Raw genomic sequence first — 18,799 nt, 5'->3', positions numbered from 1 at the left:
CTTCCCAACTGAAATACTGTATCACCATTATACAGGAAACAGTGTCTTTTAACATGGAAAAGAGAAAGGAGACTGAAGAATAGTGTTCAGTCAAAAAACTACCCTGCAAATTGACAAACATAGCTAAAAATTGCCTTAATTACCTTGAAAATGGTGGGAGGTGCCACCTTAGAACCCCACTGGCTGCAGAAAGAACGTCTGCTTTCAGTCACCTCTCCATTTTTAGCTCTTTGGTGGACTCTGTGCCAAGTGGTCAATGGATGCTGTTTGCTTATGACGAATCCAGAGAAGAAGGATAGAAACAAAAATGGGCATTTCACCAACCAAGGGTGTTGGATATGGTCTGACCTGAGGTTAGACTGGAAACCAGCTTAAGATGAAAAGCTTTACCCATGCAGATGAACCCATACACGTGCTTATCTACCCTTAGTTGAAGCTAAGTTAGGACTGACAGTGGGTTCTAGTACCCTAAAACACCCCCTTGAGAAAGCAGTCATCTTATGGCCTGGAAATAGTTACACCTGATCATCACTGAGGAAAAGGCAAACTTTACACATTTCAACCATCCCAAGTCTCCATCTTTCTGGAAAGCAGAAAATAAAGGGCATAAAAAAATAACACCACAGGACCTTATAAGAGAGTTAAGACCATATTCATTAGAAATAAAATACAAAATACAAGGATGCTGGAGGTCAGGGGGCAGCAGGCGAACAAGACCCCCACCATTCCCTACCCTCACCCCAATCCAAGGAATGCACCTATATAATACAAATCAGAGATCTCCAACAGGGAGGGAGAGGAGGGGTTTTACAAAGTGATTTTCTTGCTATACAGAAAATATATTATTTGCTGGAAGTCACTGTTGAGTTTTTAGGGGCCCAGGGTCAGTCACTGCTCAGGAAAGTCCTGAAGGCACTGATCCCTATTGCTTCCCCACCAGTTTGCTGAACACTTCATAGATCTCTGGCTTTTCCTGGGCAAACTGCTCGGCTGTATTCTTCTGTAACCAGTCAGATGAACGCATCTGTTGCTGGAGGAGGCCAATAAGGTCACCAAGGTTGGAGCTACTGCCACTGGTAGGCTCCTGGTGGTGGGACACAAATATGACTTCATCTGTGCTATCTGCTTTGCCATCCTGTTCTGACTGACAAGGCTGCTCCTTCTCCTCGGCCAGTATCTCCTGCTCCCTCTCTTCCAATACCTTGCGGATCCGTTGCATACCTGCAGTGATATAAGGAGAAACACGAGTGGGTTAGTTTAAGTCGTAAGTGTCCCCATATCCATCCAATCCAGAAAACAATTCAAAGGATGAAAGGAAAGGGACTTGGAGACTTCCTCTTCATCAGGGACTGTAGCAACAGGGCAAGGAGTGATGGGTTCAAACTGAAATAGAGGAAGTTCAGGTTAGATATAAGGAAGGAGTTCTTTACTGTGAGGGTGCTGAGGTGCTGGAATTGGTTGCCCAAAGAAGTGGTAAATGCTCCATCCCTGGCAGTGTTCAAGGCCAGGCTGGACAGAGCCTTGGGTGCTATGGTTTAGTGTGAGGTGTCCCTGCCCATGGCAGTGGGTTGGAACTGGATGATCCTTTCCAACACTAACTATTCTATGACTCTATAATAAAGGGAAGAAAAACTGAGGAGACAAGAGGATGATGACAATAGGGTAAATTTGGGATTAAAGAGAGGAAGAAACGGAAATTCTGATGAAAGAAAAAGAGATGACTGACCTAACTGCAGCCGGTGGGTCTTGTCAGCAAAGATGATGCGGAACCATCCAGGCTCACTGCACTCAAAGGCTTTACCACAGGACAGGAGGACCTTGTTATCCAGAAAACGCTTCCAGAGCAGCATTTCCTCCTCAAATGTGCCTGTCTTAAGGTACTAGGAGAGTCAGCAGAAAGACCAGAGATTAGTAACATACATGCTACATAACTGAGATCCTCATGAATTTGTGATTCGCATGAGGTCTGCAAAGGCCAGGGAGACACCTTTTACCTCTGACATACAGCAGTTGTGATATAAAGGAAGAAATGGGGAGGAAAGTAGCTTGAGAGCAGTGAGATTCCTGCAGGGAGGGAAATGCACAGAGAGACGGAAGGAAAAGAACGGGCACAAATACCAGGCAGCCTTCCCTCTGCTCATCAGACAACAGAGTTGTTGAAACAAAGCGCTTATCACAATAGGGAGCTTCCCTTTAGATGCTGCACCAGGTGGAGAAGCCTGTCCTAAGACTACCAACCTTTCGGAAATCAATCCAGACAAAGAAGCCTGCATTGCGGTTGAGGAAAGGAACCCCAAGAGTCTTCAGCTCATCTGTCACATACGTATGGGCAGCCTTTAGGCGGGCACGGTTGGCCCTCAGATAGACCTGGTTGATCCAGTCTGACCAGAAAGAGAAAACAAAGCAAGCAAATCACAACCTGTGAAAGAATTCACATCTGTTTGAGTTTCCAAAACACTCACAGTGCCTTTTTCCATCTCACCCTTCACCTCCTCTATTTGTTTCCTTCTTCCTCAAATAGCAAAAAGAGGAGTAAGAACTATTTAGCTGTTTCAAGTCTATGCAGAAGAGTATTTTCTTGACCTCCTTAAGGAAGTTATCCTACATTCATAGCTCTTAGTTGTTGTGGAGTGTTTAACACTCCATTCAAGGCAAAGCTAGAAATCCAGTTCCATTTCCTTCATCCCATGAGTTCTTATTCTTTGTTTCTGTTCAGCTAGTTCTACACAGCACTGGCTATTTCTATACAAATATCACAATAAGCTGCTCCTCTAATTCTGCTGATCAGGAGCTCTGCAGAAATGGTCCTTTTCTGTAGAAACATCAGCCCTGTGTTACATGGGCAGCTTCAGGATTACAGAAGACTGTCATTAAGGTGTACAAACAGGAGACCACTTGGAAAGGTAAGGGGGAGAGGGATGCCTCAGGTACAAAGACACACAGAACAGCAGAGGATCATACATGGAGCTACCGACTTACCTCTGTCTCTAAGCAGCTGTGCAACCTTGTGCTGGACAGGTCCACAAACCCCGTGGAAATAACACAAAGAAGCCACTGCATTAGCAACATCTTGGTTCTCTGTGTATAAAGTACCAAAACGAATCCCAGAGACAGCAAAATCCTGCAGAAGACATAGAGGGACTACTTTATTACACAGGAAGACCAAGATCCTATTACTACTGCCTTGTTCCTTCCAGTATGAGGAACCTGAGGACACCGGGCCAATGCTACCAGCTGGGAGCCATGGCACGATGGCAACCAGCACTCACCTTGGTTATGCCCCACATCACATGAGTCCGCTGTGGATCAGGCAATCTGTATGTAGAAGGATGCAGATGGGCAGTTAGTTTCATAGGTGCTGAAGCTTTTGGATCACCAGTGCAGCATTGCAGAAACAGAGAGGCAGCATTACACAATGACAGTGCAGCACAGAACATCAGTCAAGTAGGGAGAATTCAAATCTGATCTAACCTCAGAAGACAGGAACTCCCTAGAACTAGTTTTAGGCACAAGTTAAAGTATTTCAGACCTACAGATACCTGCAAGTGCTGTATTTCATGAGCTGATTTCCTGCACATCTGAAACTTGTACATAGAATGCCAGAAAGCAGGCTTGTGCCGATGTATTTGCCAAGAATTAAGTCATTTTCTTTTACATCCAAGCCCAGCAACACTGAGCTAACACATAACCAGGTATATTTTATTTCCCTGCAATTGAGCATGAACAAAAAGATGGCGTAATGGGTGAAAACTAGGAATTCAAGGCAAAGAAACAAAACCAGCCAAAGAAAACCAAACAGAAATCCACCACATTTTTAAAAGGTGAGATTTGAGGTTTCCAATCTCATTAAATCACTACCCAATAAAACCAATCCTCCAGCCTGTAATAACAACTGTGATCCATGACTACTGTTTGAAAAAAGAAGACAAACAGCAACAGAAAGTCCTTACAGGAATCAGACAAAGTGTGGGAAAGAGGTAACAAAGTTCAGGTAGGAAGAAAAGCCTCATTCTCAACACGTGAAACAACTCTGGGGACTGTCACAGGCAAATACCAAAGCACACACTAAAAAGCACACCCCAACAACTAACCACCATTTTTTACTTGCCAGATGGCACTTGACAAAATGCATCTGCCATTCAGAAATGACAAAAGGAAGGAATGAGCATAAGGCAGACTCAAGAGTCCAGACAGAGCAAGGCATCATGGTGAACTGTCACTAGGGAAGTAGGAGCTGATTTTACCTGTCCATGCCCAGGACACTGTGAAACGTGGCTGAGTCATCAAAAACTGACAGCATGTAGATCTCATCTACTATCACATGCAATTCGTGTCTGCAAAAGGACAAAATGGAGATGACAAAAGAAGGCTGCTTTTGGGTTAGAAGCAGAGATAAATTCAGGCCTGCAAAGACTTGTTTTATACAAAGAAGGACAGTCTATTTTGCAGAAGTAAAGCAACTCTCACAACTCAGAAGGTCCTTTATGTGGACATTGAAATGAGCTGAGATATACTCCCCTGCAACCATGCAATGAGATAAAAATTCAGTCATTTCCAATGCACGAGTGAATATTAATTCCTGTACTAATAATACAGGATACCAATACTAATTTTGACTGTAATAAGAAGCTGTATCAGCAATCCCCTCAGATTCTGAATCTCAGGGAGTATCCATGATCCAGAATAAAACTGGGAACCCATAGTCATACATTTCTTTGTCTTTGCAGAGAGAAATTGTGAGGAAAGGAACTCTGATTCCTACCAGGGAAGCACAGCACCATAGTGTTTGCTAGCACCACCACCAAATAAAACTTGCATTCCCTGATGCAAGTTGCTTTGCCACTGCAGATGGCTGAATGGTCCATGTTCCCTTGTTCCCACTACTCCTTCCCCTCTTAAGCCCACCGTTGTATGTGAAGAATAGACTGGCTGCCTGACTTAAAAGATATTCACAGATCTAGTCAACGACATGAGTAATCCATCAGATTCCTGAAGCCGCATCTGACTCAGGATGCCTCAGCCTCCCAAACTGACATACCTTTTAGCAAATTCCAGGTAATCCCGTAGCTCTGACAAGGAGTAGATGTCCCCAAGGGGATTTTGGGGATTCAGAAGAATTAAGGCCCTTACAGTGACACCCTGCAGAACACAAATAAAGCAGTAGTAAGAAAGCACACATCATGGGAGAGATTTTCAGTCCATCCTACTTGAGGGTGACACAAGATTCCCTTAAGCCTCCAATGTGACTTTTCACCTCTGAGGTTAGATTATATGAGAAAGCTTTGAACCACAAATTAAGGTGTTTCTTTTTTACTGTTACATCACTTACAAAGTGAACTGAGGACAAGATTATAGACTGAATCTGTGGTTTTGAAATGAGGGACATTGACACAACCAATGATGAGAAAGATGCTCTCAGCATGGAGGAGAACTTTTTTTCAGCTGTATCAGTAATTGGGAAGTCACAAATTACTGAAGATTGTCCATGAATGTGGCAAGAAAGATGGGAATCTGAGCTACCTCATAGCAGCCTTCCAGTATCTGAAGGGGGCCTGTAAGGATGCTGGGGATAGACTCTTCATTAGGGACTGAAGTGACAGGACAAGGGGTAACGGGTTGAAACTTAAACAGGAGAAGTTTAGATTGAATATAAGGAAGAAGTTCTTTACTGTAAGGGTGCTGAGGCACTGGAATGGGTTGCCCAGGGAGGTTGTGAATGCTCCATCCATCCCTGGCAGTGTTGAAGGCCAGGTTGGACAGAGCCTTGGGTGACATGGTTTAGTGTGGGGTGTCCCTGCCCGTGGCAGGGGGATTGGAACTGGATGATTTTAAGGTCCTTTCCAACCCTAACTATTCTATGATTCTATGAAGAAGTCAGAGCTGGTAATGATCTAAAGATACAGCTAAACATATACAGGGCTTAGGACAACATCAGAATTTACAGACTAACTTATCAGAAAGATGATACTCATCTACATTTATCCTCCAGATTTGCCTTTCTCATTCTCCTGCAACATCTCTTGGTGTTCTTAGTGGAATCACGTGCACTACTGTGTAGAGCAGTCAGTCTTGGGGTAACTCAGCCAGCCTTCCTGAAGGATAAACCTTGGGTAGTGCTTACTTTCTAGTGTATGTCTAAGTACTTTTTGTGTGTGATATGAAAGGGTTTCAGTGCTTCGGGAATGGCCTGGTACTCCTGGTTTACACAACAATGGGGGGTTCCCCCTAAGACTTCCCCTGATTTTGCCTGATCTTAGGTTGTCTGTAAGGACAACTGGAAAGCCAGGTTTTGATCTTCAAGGCCACTTCTGGGACGTGCCACCTCAAACATACTGCAGTTTTAACTGGTGATGTGAAGCTCAGCTAAACTCACCTCTGCCCGGGCATTCTGTAAGGCCTTTTCCAGTTTTTCCACTGTCAGCTGAAAAGGCCGAGTGCTTGTTCCAGTAATCTGAAAGGCATCACAAAGATTAGAAAAAGGCCAAGTTATTTCAATAGGGTCTTGAGCCAATCCCCTGAGAAATGCTCCCCAAAAGAACCCAACAATAATGACTTGGGAACATCTTCTTACCCTTTTATACTACAGAGATAACATACAAATAAATAAAGTCAAAGAAATATGTTAACCTTAGGCTGGCCACACACAGAATTCTCTGCTTATCCTTGAATAACTAAACCAATGCAAGATCTCCATCTGCTTTTCCACCCCGGCATCATTTTTAGTAGGACAGTACATACTTCTGTCTCCAAGACTCTAAATGGCCATTTTTTTCCCTCTCAAGAACTATTATTGGGAGTAAGATACAAGAAAAGGACAAAATCTGGAATCCGGATTTATGGTCTCAAACAACTTCCTTGGAAATTATGTGCCCAACTTCCCAGCAATAAATGGTGAAAACACCCACAGGCTGCAGCCCATTCCTGTTTTGAGGACTGGTTTCAGAGGTTCCCAAAGCTTGACACTTTCCAGTAGCAATTATTTGTCAACTGGTTGGTATTCCTTAAGATCTTACCTTACTGTCTAAATAGGCATACACCAGCTTGACATTACCATAGAGGAAGACACTCTGGGTGATACCACCATAAAAGGGAGTAGCAATCAGAACAGCTTCTGGAACCAAGAGAACAAGGTTGGTTATCAACAGGTCACAGTCCTCTCTCTTCTAATGTACTTCAGCTACACGTGAAAGCTGTTTTATAGCTGTGCCCTCTGGAAACACTGTATTGTTGCTGCCTTTTCCTGCACTTTATTCTTACTTTAATTCTTTAACCTTCTGCAAGAACCCAGGTAAAACATGAGTATAGCCTACGTTTAGTCCTAACAACCACAAAAACAGTGGTCAAAACACTAGGTGTGAGTACATGATGTGTAGATCACGGAGATGATTAATTTCACAGCACAATCTTGCATGAATTAAGAACAATGCCAATTCCACTACTTCACTTCTAATAGACAATACTGAATCAGTGACACATTATTTCCCAGCAAAAATAAACATTAAAAACATCTTCCAGCCATCCACTTACCCCCTGGATCACAAAGGACTGTAGCTAATGCAGAAAATAAAGAGCCACAACCATTTAAAACGATGACCTACAGAAGAAAGAGAGGTTAGTGATACATCCATCACAGAAAGAAAACACTATAATATAGTCATTTCTGACCATATCACTAGAACATATTTTCTCCCCAGTCCTCTAGTTCCCAGAATTTTCCTGCTGAATCCCATTTCCACTAGATATAACTTCAATCCTGTTCTTTGCTTCAGAGACACTGTCCTGGTGCCTCTCCTGATTCTAATAAGCAATAGTAAATAGTATGCTTTTAAATAGGGAAAAAAACCTGGGAGTAGTTCTGAACTGCTAGAAAAGCAAACTACTTTTCATCATCTAATATTGTGTTATCATCTCTTAATGGTAACAGCAGCTCAGACCTTTTGCCAAACATGTGCAAAAGTGGGACCACTGTCTTGTACTGGAGCAGGTTTGACTCCTGCTTCCAGAAGACAGATGCTCACACTTCCTATGAGTTTCACTTCAAGCATCAGGCAGAATCTGCTGCCTTGGAGAAGCAGTGGTCAGCAAACTGGTCAGTGATAACTTCAGTTCACATGAGGTATGGGCTTCTGCTGAGCTGCTGCAGCCAGAAAAGCAATGGCTGCACCAGCTCCTACAGGATAAAACTGACTTTTGTCCTGAGGTATAACAGCAGAATGGGACCAAATTAAACTCAACTGAAATCATGAGCATTCTTTGTTAAGGCTGAGGGATAGAAGCACACGACGTCCCAGAAAAGAATAAGGAGATACAAACACAAAGTCCCACTGAGAGCACTGGCATAAGGAGCTGGCACAAAACAGTGAAGCATTAGGAGAACGTATAGTAGACCCAAAGTGTTTTGGCTTAAGTGTGCACCAGAAGCTACTGCAGTGGCTATGAATCAATCCCATTTACATGATTAAAGGCTGTCATCTTACCAAATCATTTGTTATAAATAAAGGACGAAGCTGTTTGACAACAAATAGCAATACATTAGAACAGACACCAATGGAAAGTGGGTTACCCACATTTTCTGCCTTAAGAGGTGCAGGGGCCTTGCAGTAATAGGTCAAAAATCGAGCCACTTCCTCCCGTAAACTGAGAAAGACACAAAAGCAAATGTTGATTCAGCTTATTCTTCAAGAGACTGGGTTTCCTTAGGTCCACATCTCAGGAAAATAAAGCCAGGGCATAGAAAAGGCTGGTGAAAATAGCTAGAAAACTGGATAGCTCAGGCCCATGCCAGAGACACTACTTTTATACACAGCAAAGGTGTCGAGGATAACGTCTATAATGGTGCATACATTTCTGATGAGCTTTAATCATGGCACAGAAGAGAAGGAGTAAAGTCTCCAAGTGTTCACTGTGTTTCAATGAACTGTTTGGAGCTACCAAGTTTGTTAATACTTACACTGCATTTAAAACTGTGTTTGCTTTAGAAAATTTGTATCTTCTGTCACATCAAATGATTTTTAACTGGACGACCTGGCAATTTACAGTTTTGCAAAGAAAAAGATGATTAAATGACCTAGAAAACTGGTGTGTATTCATTCATTCTGCTTATCAGACAAGAAGTCAAAAAGAGTTATAGAAAAGAGAAGACTTACAACATATGTCCTGTCCAGTCAGGATACTGAAGCAGTGGAGGCTCCATCAGATTCATGTCATTCTGTGTCAGCTGCGAGCAACAAGAAGAACCATTAAAACCCTAATCTGTGACACTGGAAATATGGAGATAGATGGGATCCATATACAGGTACATGCCTGTGCATACACACACACATGTGCAACTTCAACATCTGTAAAACTGGATTGAGAAAGCCACTGACCATCAAAATTAATGCAGCTTGGAGAAGCAAAGACCAGCAAATTGATCAGTGATGACTTCAGGTTATATGAAGTATGGGCTAAGTTACTGCAGACTTCTCTACACAGAGATATACAAAAGGGATGCAGAATGGGCAACACACACGATGCCCATAAGGAAGATGCCTGCAGAAGACTTTGTCAGCAAGAGAAGCAACCCAGAGGCCCAAATCATGTTTCAGCCAAGCTCTGAGGACAACAGCTTTCAGCTGAAAAGGAAGTCACAGTTGTGAAAGCTCAGCTCTAGACTGCCAGAAAAAGATAGAAAGGAGTTGGAATCACAGTCAGATAGGCATTGTCTTTAATAAACTTGTAAAATAGTGGTTTTTAATGAATTCTAGCTTTCATTTCTGTCTCAGTTCCAAGTTAACTGCAGCTCCTTCAGATCTGTAATTCCAGTAAGTTTTGGTAAGTGTTAAAGTATAACAAGAGCTTTCAAAAAACATGACAAAATGAAATAATCTTCTTATTAATACTTCCCTAGGGCAGGCACTTTGTTCCTTATGAGTTTATTCTGACCTCAAAACCAGATTCACCCTAATTGTGGAGCCCTTCTTCATGTTTGTATTTAGATAAAGTATGCACACGGCTTTCATCTGAGTATTTTCAAGGTTGTAAATATCAGGGTTTTGCCTAATCCAGTTCTATGAAGTTGCAAGAGAAAGCACAGTGGTGATAGAGGCAGAGAGGAGAGAACATTCTACATGAAGGCATAAACAAGTATTATGTACAATGTACCTTCTAAATATTTAATGGCAACCAAATCTATGAGTTAATATTAGAAGAGGTGATGGTGGGAGGACACTAGAAATAGGGGATAGTGAGGGAGGAGGGAAATTCAACATGCAGTGTGAAAGTTTCTCACATGATAACAAACCCACAATATTGTGTTGTGGTGTTTTAATAACTGATGCCAAGCTCTAGAACTTAGACACTGTCCGTATCCCATGCAGAATTACAACCTGGTAGTACAGGATTAAATTCCTTTACTGTGCTGCAGATGGTCTTGAAGCCTATGTAGCACAGAACTGTGCCTCCTTTAGATCTCCCTCCTAAACTTATCTAGAGGATGCAACATAAAATGTATCAGCAGAGTTTTCCCAAAGCTACTATAATAAAGAGGAGAGCCCTTAAAGGGTAAGGAAAACAGATGGGTCAACTGAAGGGCAACAGAGTTGGTGAAGGGTCTGGAGAATAAGTCTGATGAGGAATGGCTGAGGGACCTGGGGGGTTCAGTCTGGAGAATAGAAAGCTCAGGGGGGACCTGATGGCTCCCTACAACTGTCTGACAGGAGGATGGAGCCAGGAGGGGCTGGGCTCTGCTCCCAAGGAACAAGGGATGGGACAAGGGGAACCGGCCTCAGGCTGCACCAGGGCAGGTTTAGATGGAGCTGAGGAACAGTTCCTGCCCCAGAGGATGCTCAGGCATTGGAACAGGCTGCCCAGGGCAGGGCTGGAGACACCATCCCTGCAAGTGTTCACACACCTGGAGACGAGGCATCAGTGCCATGGGTTAGTGGTGGCATTGGCAGTGCTGGGGAACGGTTGGACTGGATGAGCTTAAAGGGCTTTTCCAACCTGGTTAATCCTGTGATACTGTGATTCTATGAAAGGAAGATCATCTGACATCTCATGCCACAAAACATTCTCTAACTTTAGGGTCAAAAGTTGCAGACAGGAATCTGATAAGTTACTTTACTCAGTGGAAACAGAAAGTATTTATTATCCCAAATAGCAACAAATCACTTGCTACAATCCCACAGGGTGCTGCATTCAGTGAATCCACACTGTACCTCCAGGCTGTGATAACTGAGAAGCTGGCAACAATATCTTTATTCAGCTTGTGGCCACGAGCATGATGGCTCATCACACTACAGCCCACAAAGACTCATTTTCATAACAAGGCCAATTAAGATGCAGCTGACACCATCTCCCTCTGCACTACTTACTGCAGGCTTGGTGTTAGTTTAAGGGCAGAGGACAGGGAAGGAAGGAAGGTACCACCTATGCAGCCTAGAAGGCACCTTTTCCGTGCAGGCAGCAGCTCTGCCTTACCTGTTCTTTTAGCTGGAAGGCGGAGCAGCGGGGTAGCATCCCCCCCAGTCAGTGGATGGCAGGCAGAAATAAAACAAGGATCATTTTGAGGGTGGGCAATGGTGGAAAGGGAGCAACCACGAACTTCAACCTGCAGAGACTGATTTCCCTCCCCACAGACAACTTCAGGTAGGAGGAAGTGCTGCCTGCCCACCTCGTAGGATGCTCCTGGGCAGTGATTTTAATCATAGAATCATAGAGTCATAGAATAGTTAGGATTGGAAAGGACCTCAAGATCATCTAGTTCCAACCCCCCTGCCATGGGCAGGGACACCTCACACTAAACCATATCACCTGAGGCTTCATCCAACCTGGCCTTGAACACTGCCAGGGATGGAGCATTCACAACCTCCCTGGGCAACCCATTCCAGTGTCTCACCAGCCCAACAGTAAAGAATTTCTTCCTTATATCCAGTCTAAACCTCTGCTGTTTAAGTTTGAACCCGTTACCCCTTGTCCTATCTCTACAGTCCCTAATGAATAGTCCCTCCCCAGCATCCCTGTAGGCCCCCTTCAGATACTTAATGCAAGCCAAGACACATTCCTCTACAGCACAGTCCTTTTGGCTTCTGTTTTTCCTACTTTTTGAGTGTGCAACTGAACAAAGTGATCAGGGAGCAGCTGACCCAGTCTGGTTTTGAGAGGTTTCAAGGGCTGCCACCATTCACTGCTGCCACCCTCACACACTTTGGTTAAGTTCACAACCGGGTGTCCAAATCCTGTGACTTTAGAACAGGCAGATGTGAAGATCCTTCAAATTAAACCTACTTGAAAACCTCTGTATTTAATTAACTACTGTCAGCAGGAGAAAATAAAATGCATCTTAGTTTCATTTAGTTTTCTGAGCCAAATACATCCTCAAAGGGAAAACTCATCATGAAGAGGAACAGAACACCCTTGCTCCTCTCCTCCTGGAAAAATAACATACACAAGTATACAAATAGCTGGGTTCAAAAGAGCCTTCCAACAAATGCAAAATTCACAATGAAAACCTTTGCCAGACAAACTTAAGCAACAGCAATAACTCCAGGAAAGTGCAAGCACCAAGGAGGAACTATAGAGCAAATTCAATGTTTCTGTATGGAATAGGACTTACCCGCTTAGACATCAGGTCAAAGCAGAGTTTATTCTCACTGGTGCCAAAGTTTATTATACCCTAGAAAAAAAATGAAGTAACTTATTGTTTATAGATACAAAAGCAGGTGCATAAATCACTTTAGCTATCACTTCATTAAATAATTTGCTACCCTTCAGGAGGCTACAAGAAATCTGGAGACGGACTTTTTACAAGGGCTTGTAGGGACAGGCCAAGGGGAATGGCTTTAACCTGCCAGAGGGGAGACTGAGATGAGCTCTTAGGCAGAAGCTCTTCCCTGTGAGGGTGCTGAGGCGCTGGCACAGGGTGCCCAGAGAAGCTGTGGCTGCCCCATCCCTGGCAGTGTTCAAGGCCAGGTTGGACACAAGGGCTTGGAGCAGCTGCTCTAGTGGAAGGTGTCCCTGCCCGTGGCAGGGGTTGGAACTGGATGAGCTTTAAGGGCCTTTCCAACCCAAACCATTCCATGATTCTTTATCTAAAAGCATTTGTTTATCAGTCATTACCATTCCACTCCACTGATTTGCTCAGACACCACTCAGGAAAGTGGTTCAAACACTAGATTTTTCCCCTCTGGAGAGATGTCCCTAAAGCTCCAGGTTTAGGATGTGACCTTGCTTATTTAGCACTACATCAGATCTTGAAGAGTTCAAACCTAGTAGCACATTATTAGAATAAGTTGGGTAAATAAATCTTTAAAGAAAGGAAAATTTAAGCAGCTGTACATTTATGATGTTACTGAAGCACAAATCCAATTTTAGGTTTTGGTTAAAAAGCCACCACTTACATAGACAACAGCTGGTGGAAATGGCAATTTTCACATGATAATGCACCTTGTATCAAAAACCTCACTGTGTTTTTCTATCTTAAATATCTAGTTGTCACCTCCCAACACAGGGTGACTACATCAGGGATAATACTAGAACATTTTAAAAGTTTCAAGCAATCCAGTAGCTGAACATAGGATCTATTTAGAAGTAATGGACAGATAGATCATTATTTCCATTTACTGTCCTTGTCGGTAATACTTTGTGCCACAAGGGGGGTCCGATGAGCTACTTACAACTGAGCAGGAGAGTGGTAAGGCAGATAAAGCACCGTTAGTTACAAGTAATCTAAAAAGGTCTACTTAGTTGTATCTCCTGCACCCATCACCTGCAATAATGAGATACAATCAGAGATGGTCAAGGAGAAACAGGAGCTTTGTTTGTTCCTGCAGGTTTGTTTCATCTGTCAAGCTCTACTATTGCTATTATTTCCCCCATAGGGAAACCAAGAGCTTGCAAACCTGAGCTGAACATGGTGCTCATCTTTGATACCCAGATCATCTGCAAAACTGCTTTTCCTCTTCCTCAAACAGCTTGACCTGCCATGTATTAGTGACACCACAAAAACTCCACTGGGTTTAGCACATCTGTTAGCAAACCTCTAGGAAACCGGTAATCCTAGCAAGGATACTTTGAGGTGCTCACTCACATTGGGGTTCTTGTCTTCATCATACTTGTCAGCATGATAAGCTTTGTACCCTTCCTCCGTGGAGCCACGGAAGATGCTGGCAATGTTGCCACGAGCAGAGAGGTAGGGGCTTCTCTGGAAGTCAGTGGGGCTGCAGAAGCCATGCATGTCAACCCTCCTCTCGGACAGCGACCGAGCCCTCATCTCCTGCAGGTCTCCTCCTCCTCCTCCCATTCCCGTGATATCAGACAGTGCCTGGCTGAAGTCCAAGCCCCGAGGCATCGCAACGGAGGAGGAGGAGCCACTATGGCTCTGCTTGAGGATGCTGAGCATCTGTGCAAAGACATTGAACATGCGAAACTCATGCTCGCGCTCCAGTTCAAACCGGCGCTGCTCCAGCTGCATCCGGCGCTCCTCCACGTCCAAATCCCGCTGGAAGCGGCGTTCTTCCATCTGCAGAAAGCGTTCTTCCAAGGCCCGCTGCGATGTCAGTGTCTTCAGCAGGAGGTCATCGAACGGGTCCCTCACACGCTGCCCTCTCCGCCTTTTCCTCAGCCGATGCAAGGCGGAGAAGCTGGGCCGAGGAGCCACGCTCTGGATCCGGGTTGAGGTGGCCATGTTGGACTCACTGAAACCTGTGGACATGGAAAAGAAAGGAAGAGAAATCAAATGAGCAGCAAGTAAAGTGGCATGGACATGCTTTGGTGCCTTCCCTGCCTTCCTTAGGAAACATCCTACAATCCATTGTAGGCTTTTATAGGAAAACCAATGTAAAAGCTGTCAGGTACATATTGAAGTTTGAGATTTTCTTTGAAGTTTTGACTTTTATATATTGGGCCCCCATTATGGTGCCAGCCCCAGTCATATCCAGCCTCTGAATGAACCTGAATGATTGTCAGTTTCAGTCCATGGACTAACAACATAACCACCACAGCAAAGAGAACGTAGTGTACTGCTTTAAACCCAGCCCGTTTAAACCATTTTCTGATCTCAGATATAAACCTCAGAGGGGTTATCATAGAATAGTTTGGATTGGGAAGGACCTTAAGATCTAGTTCCAACCCCCTGCCATAGGCAGGGATGCCTCATACTAAACCATGTTGCCCAAGGCTCTGTCCAACCTTGCCTTGAACACTGCCAGGGACAGAGCACTTACCACTTCTTTGGGTAACCTGTGCCAGTCTCCCCCATCAAGCCATGCTCTTCCATCTGCCTGTCCTAGACCGGTTTGAAATCCCCAGCATTTCCAGGCTGCACCCTTCCTGGCAGCCAAGCAACGGCCAAATGCACTATCAGTGGAGAAGTCTCATCTCCACTAACAGGCAATGCTGTTTCTGCCAGTGACTTCCAAAACCATCTTTCCATGTCCTAACAAACAGCTTAGAAAGCCAGGCAATGAGCATTCCCAAGTATTCTTCATCACTGAGTGTCCTAAAAGATTAGATCCAGAAAACAGTTTAGAAGAACACAAGGAAAGTTCCACCTGCAGGTTTCTAGTGTAGCCATGGCAGAAGAGGGTCTCCTGATACAATTCAGCATGAGGACCATACACAGCCCTGGTGATGCTCCAGTGATACCAAAGAGCACACAATTAAGCACTGTCATCATTAAATGCAGGTATCTACCACAAACGCCTTGCCCAGCTTGTGGCAGACATTCCAGCCCTTGGGATTATACACACAATATTTAGCCCAGCTCATTTTAGGTTTCATTTACCTCCAGCTAGATACACTTTGGGAATGGCCAGAAGACTACGAATGCAGCTTCCAGCCTTCTACTTTATAGCTTTTTGGGATGTGGAAAACCAAGGTCCAAACATCAGTGTGAAAACCAAGTGTCTGTCTCTGTGCCAGAAAATAGGATCTCTCTTTCTGGGGAAACGAGGCAGAAACCTGACGTTGGAATGCAAAAGGGTCTCCCTACCTGAAGGTGAAACATTGGTTTCAATGGGAATCTCCACCCTGGAGATGGGAGAGTTGTTCTGGGCCCTCTCCAAGAAGGCTCTCTCCATCTCATGCTCTTCAGGGGTGCCCTGCTGGTAAGACATGGCTGCTGGGGCCTCTGGGGTCAAGCAGTGCTCATCAGAGTTCACCTCCTCACATTTGATCTCCATCAGTTCAGGGTGCTGGGAATGTTCGAAGGGCAGGGCCGGGGAGGTGAACTGGTGGTGGTGGTAGCTCTCCACCATGCTGCCCTGCAGCACTTGCTGAGCCATCATGGTGCCGCTCAGCGAGCTGTAAGCCAGGGCAGGCCGGCTGGTCAGCACCCGGTCCATCACCTCGTAGAACTTCCACGTCCTGCCGCTCCGCGGGGCCTTGCTGTTATCCTTGATCCGACGATATTCCAGCTTCATCTTCTTGATCTTCTCCCGGCACTGGTCGCCCGTGCGGTGGATGCCCTTCTCCCGCAGCACCTCTGCGATGCGGTTGAAGACGTGCTGGTTGCGCAGGCAGCTCTCCAGCTCCATCTGCACCGACTCGTCGGCCCACAGCTGCAGCAGCTCCACCACCTCGGGGTCCGACCAGTTACTGCCGCGCTCGTACTTCTTACCGCGAAAATCCATCGCTCCCTTGCCCCGGCCGCGGGGCTGCGCCACGGGACCGGGGGTACCAGCGGCAAGGGGGCCGGGGAACGGGACGCGGCGACGGCCCCGACGGGGCGGGCTGAGCCGGGGATCCCGCCCGGGCCACGCACCTGCCCCGGCGCCTGCCCCTGCCCCGGCCCCCTCGGGGGGCCCAGGCCCCCCGCCGGGAGGGGACTCTCGCACCTTGGCCCTGGAGGGCTCCCGGCGGCCCAAGCTCCCCTCAACCCCTACCGGGCTGCGCGGCGGCCGGCACGGCTCGGCTCGGCACGGCTCAGCCCATCCGCCGGAGCCGGGCGGAGCGAGCTAGCGTGTAGAGCCGGGCCGGTCTGTTCACATCCGGGGTGACGCACATGCGTGCAGCCCTATTCCGGGATAACGCTGGTCCGTGCCAGGCACTCGCCGGGCTCCCCGGGGCCGTGCCGTGCTCCGCGCAGCGCCGACGGCTCCCTCCTCCGGCCCGCCCCGCTCCGCTCCGCCCCGCCGGCCGCTCCGCCCTCGGCCCGGCGCCTGGCAGCGCTGGACCGCGCTATCGCGCTCCGTGCCGGGCTGTGCCGGGCTGCAGCATCGCCACCGTGCCCGTGGCTTGGGGTGTGCAGCAGCTGGTACAGGGGTAACCGATGTACAGGGGGGTTAAAGGATTCATTTGCTCAGATGGGGGTGTTGTCTCTTGTGAAGTAACTGACATACCGGGGCATTGACTACTGATAAGCCGGGGGGAAGCAGACTGGGCGCCGACCAAACCCTAAAACCATGACAAAAGCGCAGGTGTTTGGTCCTAATGAGAAGCAGGGGAGAAGCAGACTGGGCGCCGACCAAACCCTAAGGCCATGCGTGAAGATTAAAAGGTGGAAAGATTAAGAAGAGGAAGACTCATTTACTTCATCCTGAGACCCCTGCCCGTGACGAGAAGGGGCACTGCGCAGGTGCAAAAGACCTTCCGGCTCATTATAATACGAAGTGGGGATAGATAATATATATGTATAGGCGTATCAAGTAATCTAATGCCTATGTATACCTTAAGAGAATAAATGTAAAGGGAGAACACACCTGACGTGTGCATGCTTTGGAGGAGTTATCTCCATGCACCTCAGGGCTGAATAAAAGCATACCTACTTTACAACTTGAACAAGTTGTGGAGTCTATCCGCGCATCACAGCAGCAGCAGCAGCCGGTGTTTGTGGTCCCGTCCCCCCTGCCCTGGGGTCAGTAGGACAGGGCTTGGGACAAGTCGCTGCGTGCCGATCCTGGGGTTGTGCATCCAGTTGGTCTGTCTCAGAGCTTCGAAGCAGCAGGGCTGGAGGGAGCAGGTGTTAGTATCAGTTCATTCCTCTAGTTATTGTTCCACACCCGTTTGTTGTGTGGGTTAAATCGTTCCAGGTGTCCCCTGTCCTCTGCTACATCCCTGAATAGGATCACAGAATCTGGTTTGGGTTGAAGGGACCTTAAAGCTCAGCCAGTTCCAACCCCTGCCATGGGCAGGGACACCTTCCACTGGAGCAGCTTGCTCCAAGCCCCTGTGTCCAACCTGGCCTTGAACACTGCCAGGGATGGGGCAGCCACAGCTTCTTTGGGCACCCTGTGCCAGCGCCTCAGCATCCTTACAGGGAAGAGCTTCTTCCTAATGTATAAGCTAAATCTCCCCTTTTTCAGTTCAAGTATCTCCCTGAACTTCACAAGCTCTATGGGTGTGTGTTGCACATCATCAGAACTTGGGGGGTTTTGGCTTAATACCCAAGGAAACTTCCTGTGCTGTGTCCTGTATCCCATTGAATCCTTTATTTGCAGCCCTTTCTGAAGCACCTAAATTAGCAGGGATCAAGTGCATCTGCATAATCTCATCTAGATGACGCTCAAAGCCCCATCCAACCTGACCTTGAACACTTCCAGGGATGCCACATCCACTGCATCTCTGGGAAACCTATGCCAGTATTTTACTGTCCTCATTGTAAACAAAACTGAAGGGACTGCAGGGAACAAATACAGGAGTTCCTGCTTTCTCTCTACATCACCAGGTCAAACTCCCTATAGGGTCTGTGATGGCAGAGACCAGGTCTTCACAGAGCTGTTCTGCTGTGTCAGCCATAAAGATGCCTTCAAGCCACGCTGGTGGACCATTGGTATGGAAATCTCAGTCCAGCCCTGAGCCCTAAGGCAGAATATGAGCATAA

General features: G+C 46.2%; 1 protein-coding gene across 1 annotated transcript; it reads right to left on the bottom strand.

Annotated features, from left to right (window-relative positions):
- Positions 1-652: 652 nt before the first annotated feature.
- LOC101873866 (1-aminocyclopropane-1-carboxylate synthase-like protein 1) lies at positions 653-17,066 on the bottom strand. The gene is made up of 15 exons (XM_031053588.2): positions 15,971-17,066; positions 14,069-14,682; positions 12,596-12,655; positions 9,147-9,217; positions 8,568-8,637; positions 7,528-7,594; positions 7,014-7,111; positions 6,374-6,451; positions 5,039-5,139; positions 4,245-4,334; positions 3,270-3,315; positions 2,980-3,121; positions 2,239-2,381; positions 1,727-1,880; positions 653-1,221 (listed from the first exon to the last, which is right to left on the bottom strand). Exons 1-15 carry the CDS (start codon positions 16,608-16,610, stop codon positions 923-925), a joined length of 2,673 nt encoding a protein of 890 aa, XP_030909448.2. The 5' UTR covers positions 16,611-17,066; the 3' UTR covers positions 653-922.
- Between the last annotated feature and the right edge of the window lie 1,733 nt (positions 17,067-18,799).

The sequence above is a fragment of the Melopsittacus undulatus genome, chromosome 4 (genome assembly GCF_012275295.1).
Source record: "Melopsittacus undulatus isolate bMelUnd1 chromosome 4, bMelUnd1.mat.Z, whole genome shotgun sequence".
Classification (NCBI taxonomy): domain Eukaryota; kingdom Metazoa; phylum Chordata; class Aves; order Psittaciformes; family Psittaculidae; genus Melopsittacus; species Melopsittacus undulatus.
The sequence above is the reverse complement of the archived record's forward strand: the minus strand, read 5'-3'. Positions and strand labels throughout refer to the sequence as shown.

What these genes read in the sequence shown, in the direction of transcription:
- LOC101873866 (XM_031053588.2), bottom strand. Translation starts at nt 16,610, where the DNA reads ATGGATTTTCGCGGTAAGAAGTACGAGCGCGGCAGTAACTGGTCGGAC. An exon ending in ATGAAGACAAGAACCCCAAT is followed by an intron (nt 12,656 to 14,068) that starts GTGAGTGAGCAC and finishes TTTTTTTTCTAG; the next exon opens with GGTATAATAAACTTTGGCAC. An exon ending in ACAGCTGCTTAGAGACAGAG is followed by an intron (nt 2,382 to 2,979) that starts GTAAGTCGGTAG and finishes CTTTCTGGTCAG; the next exon opens with ACTGGATCAACCAGGTCTAT.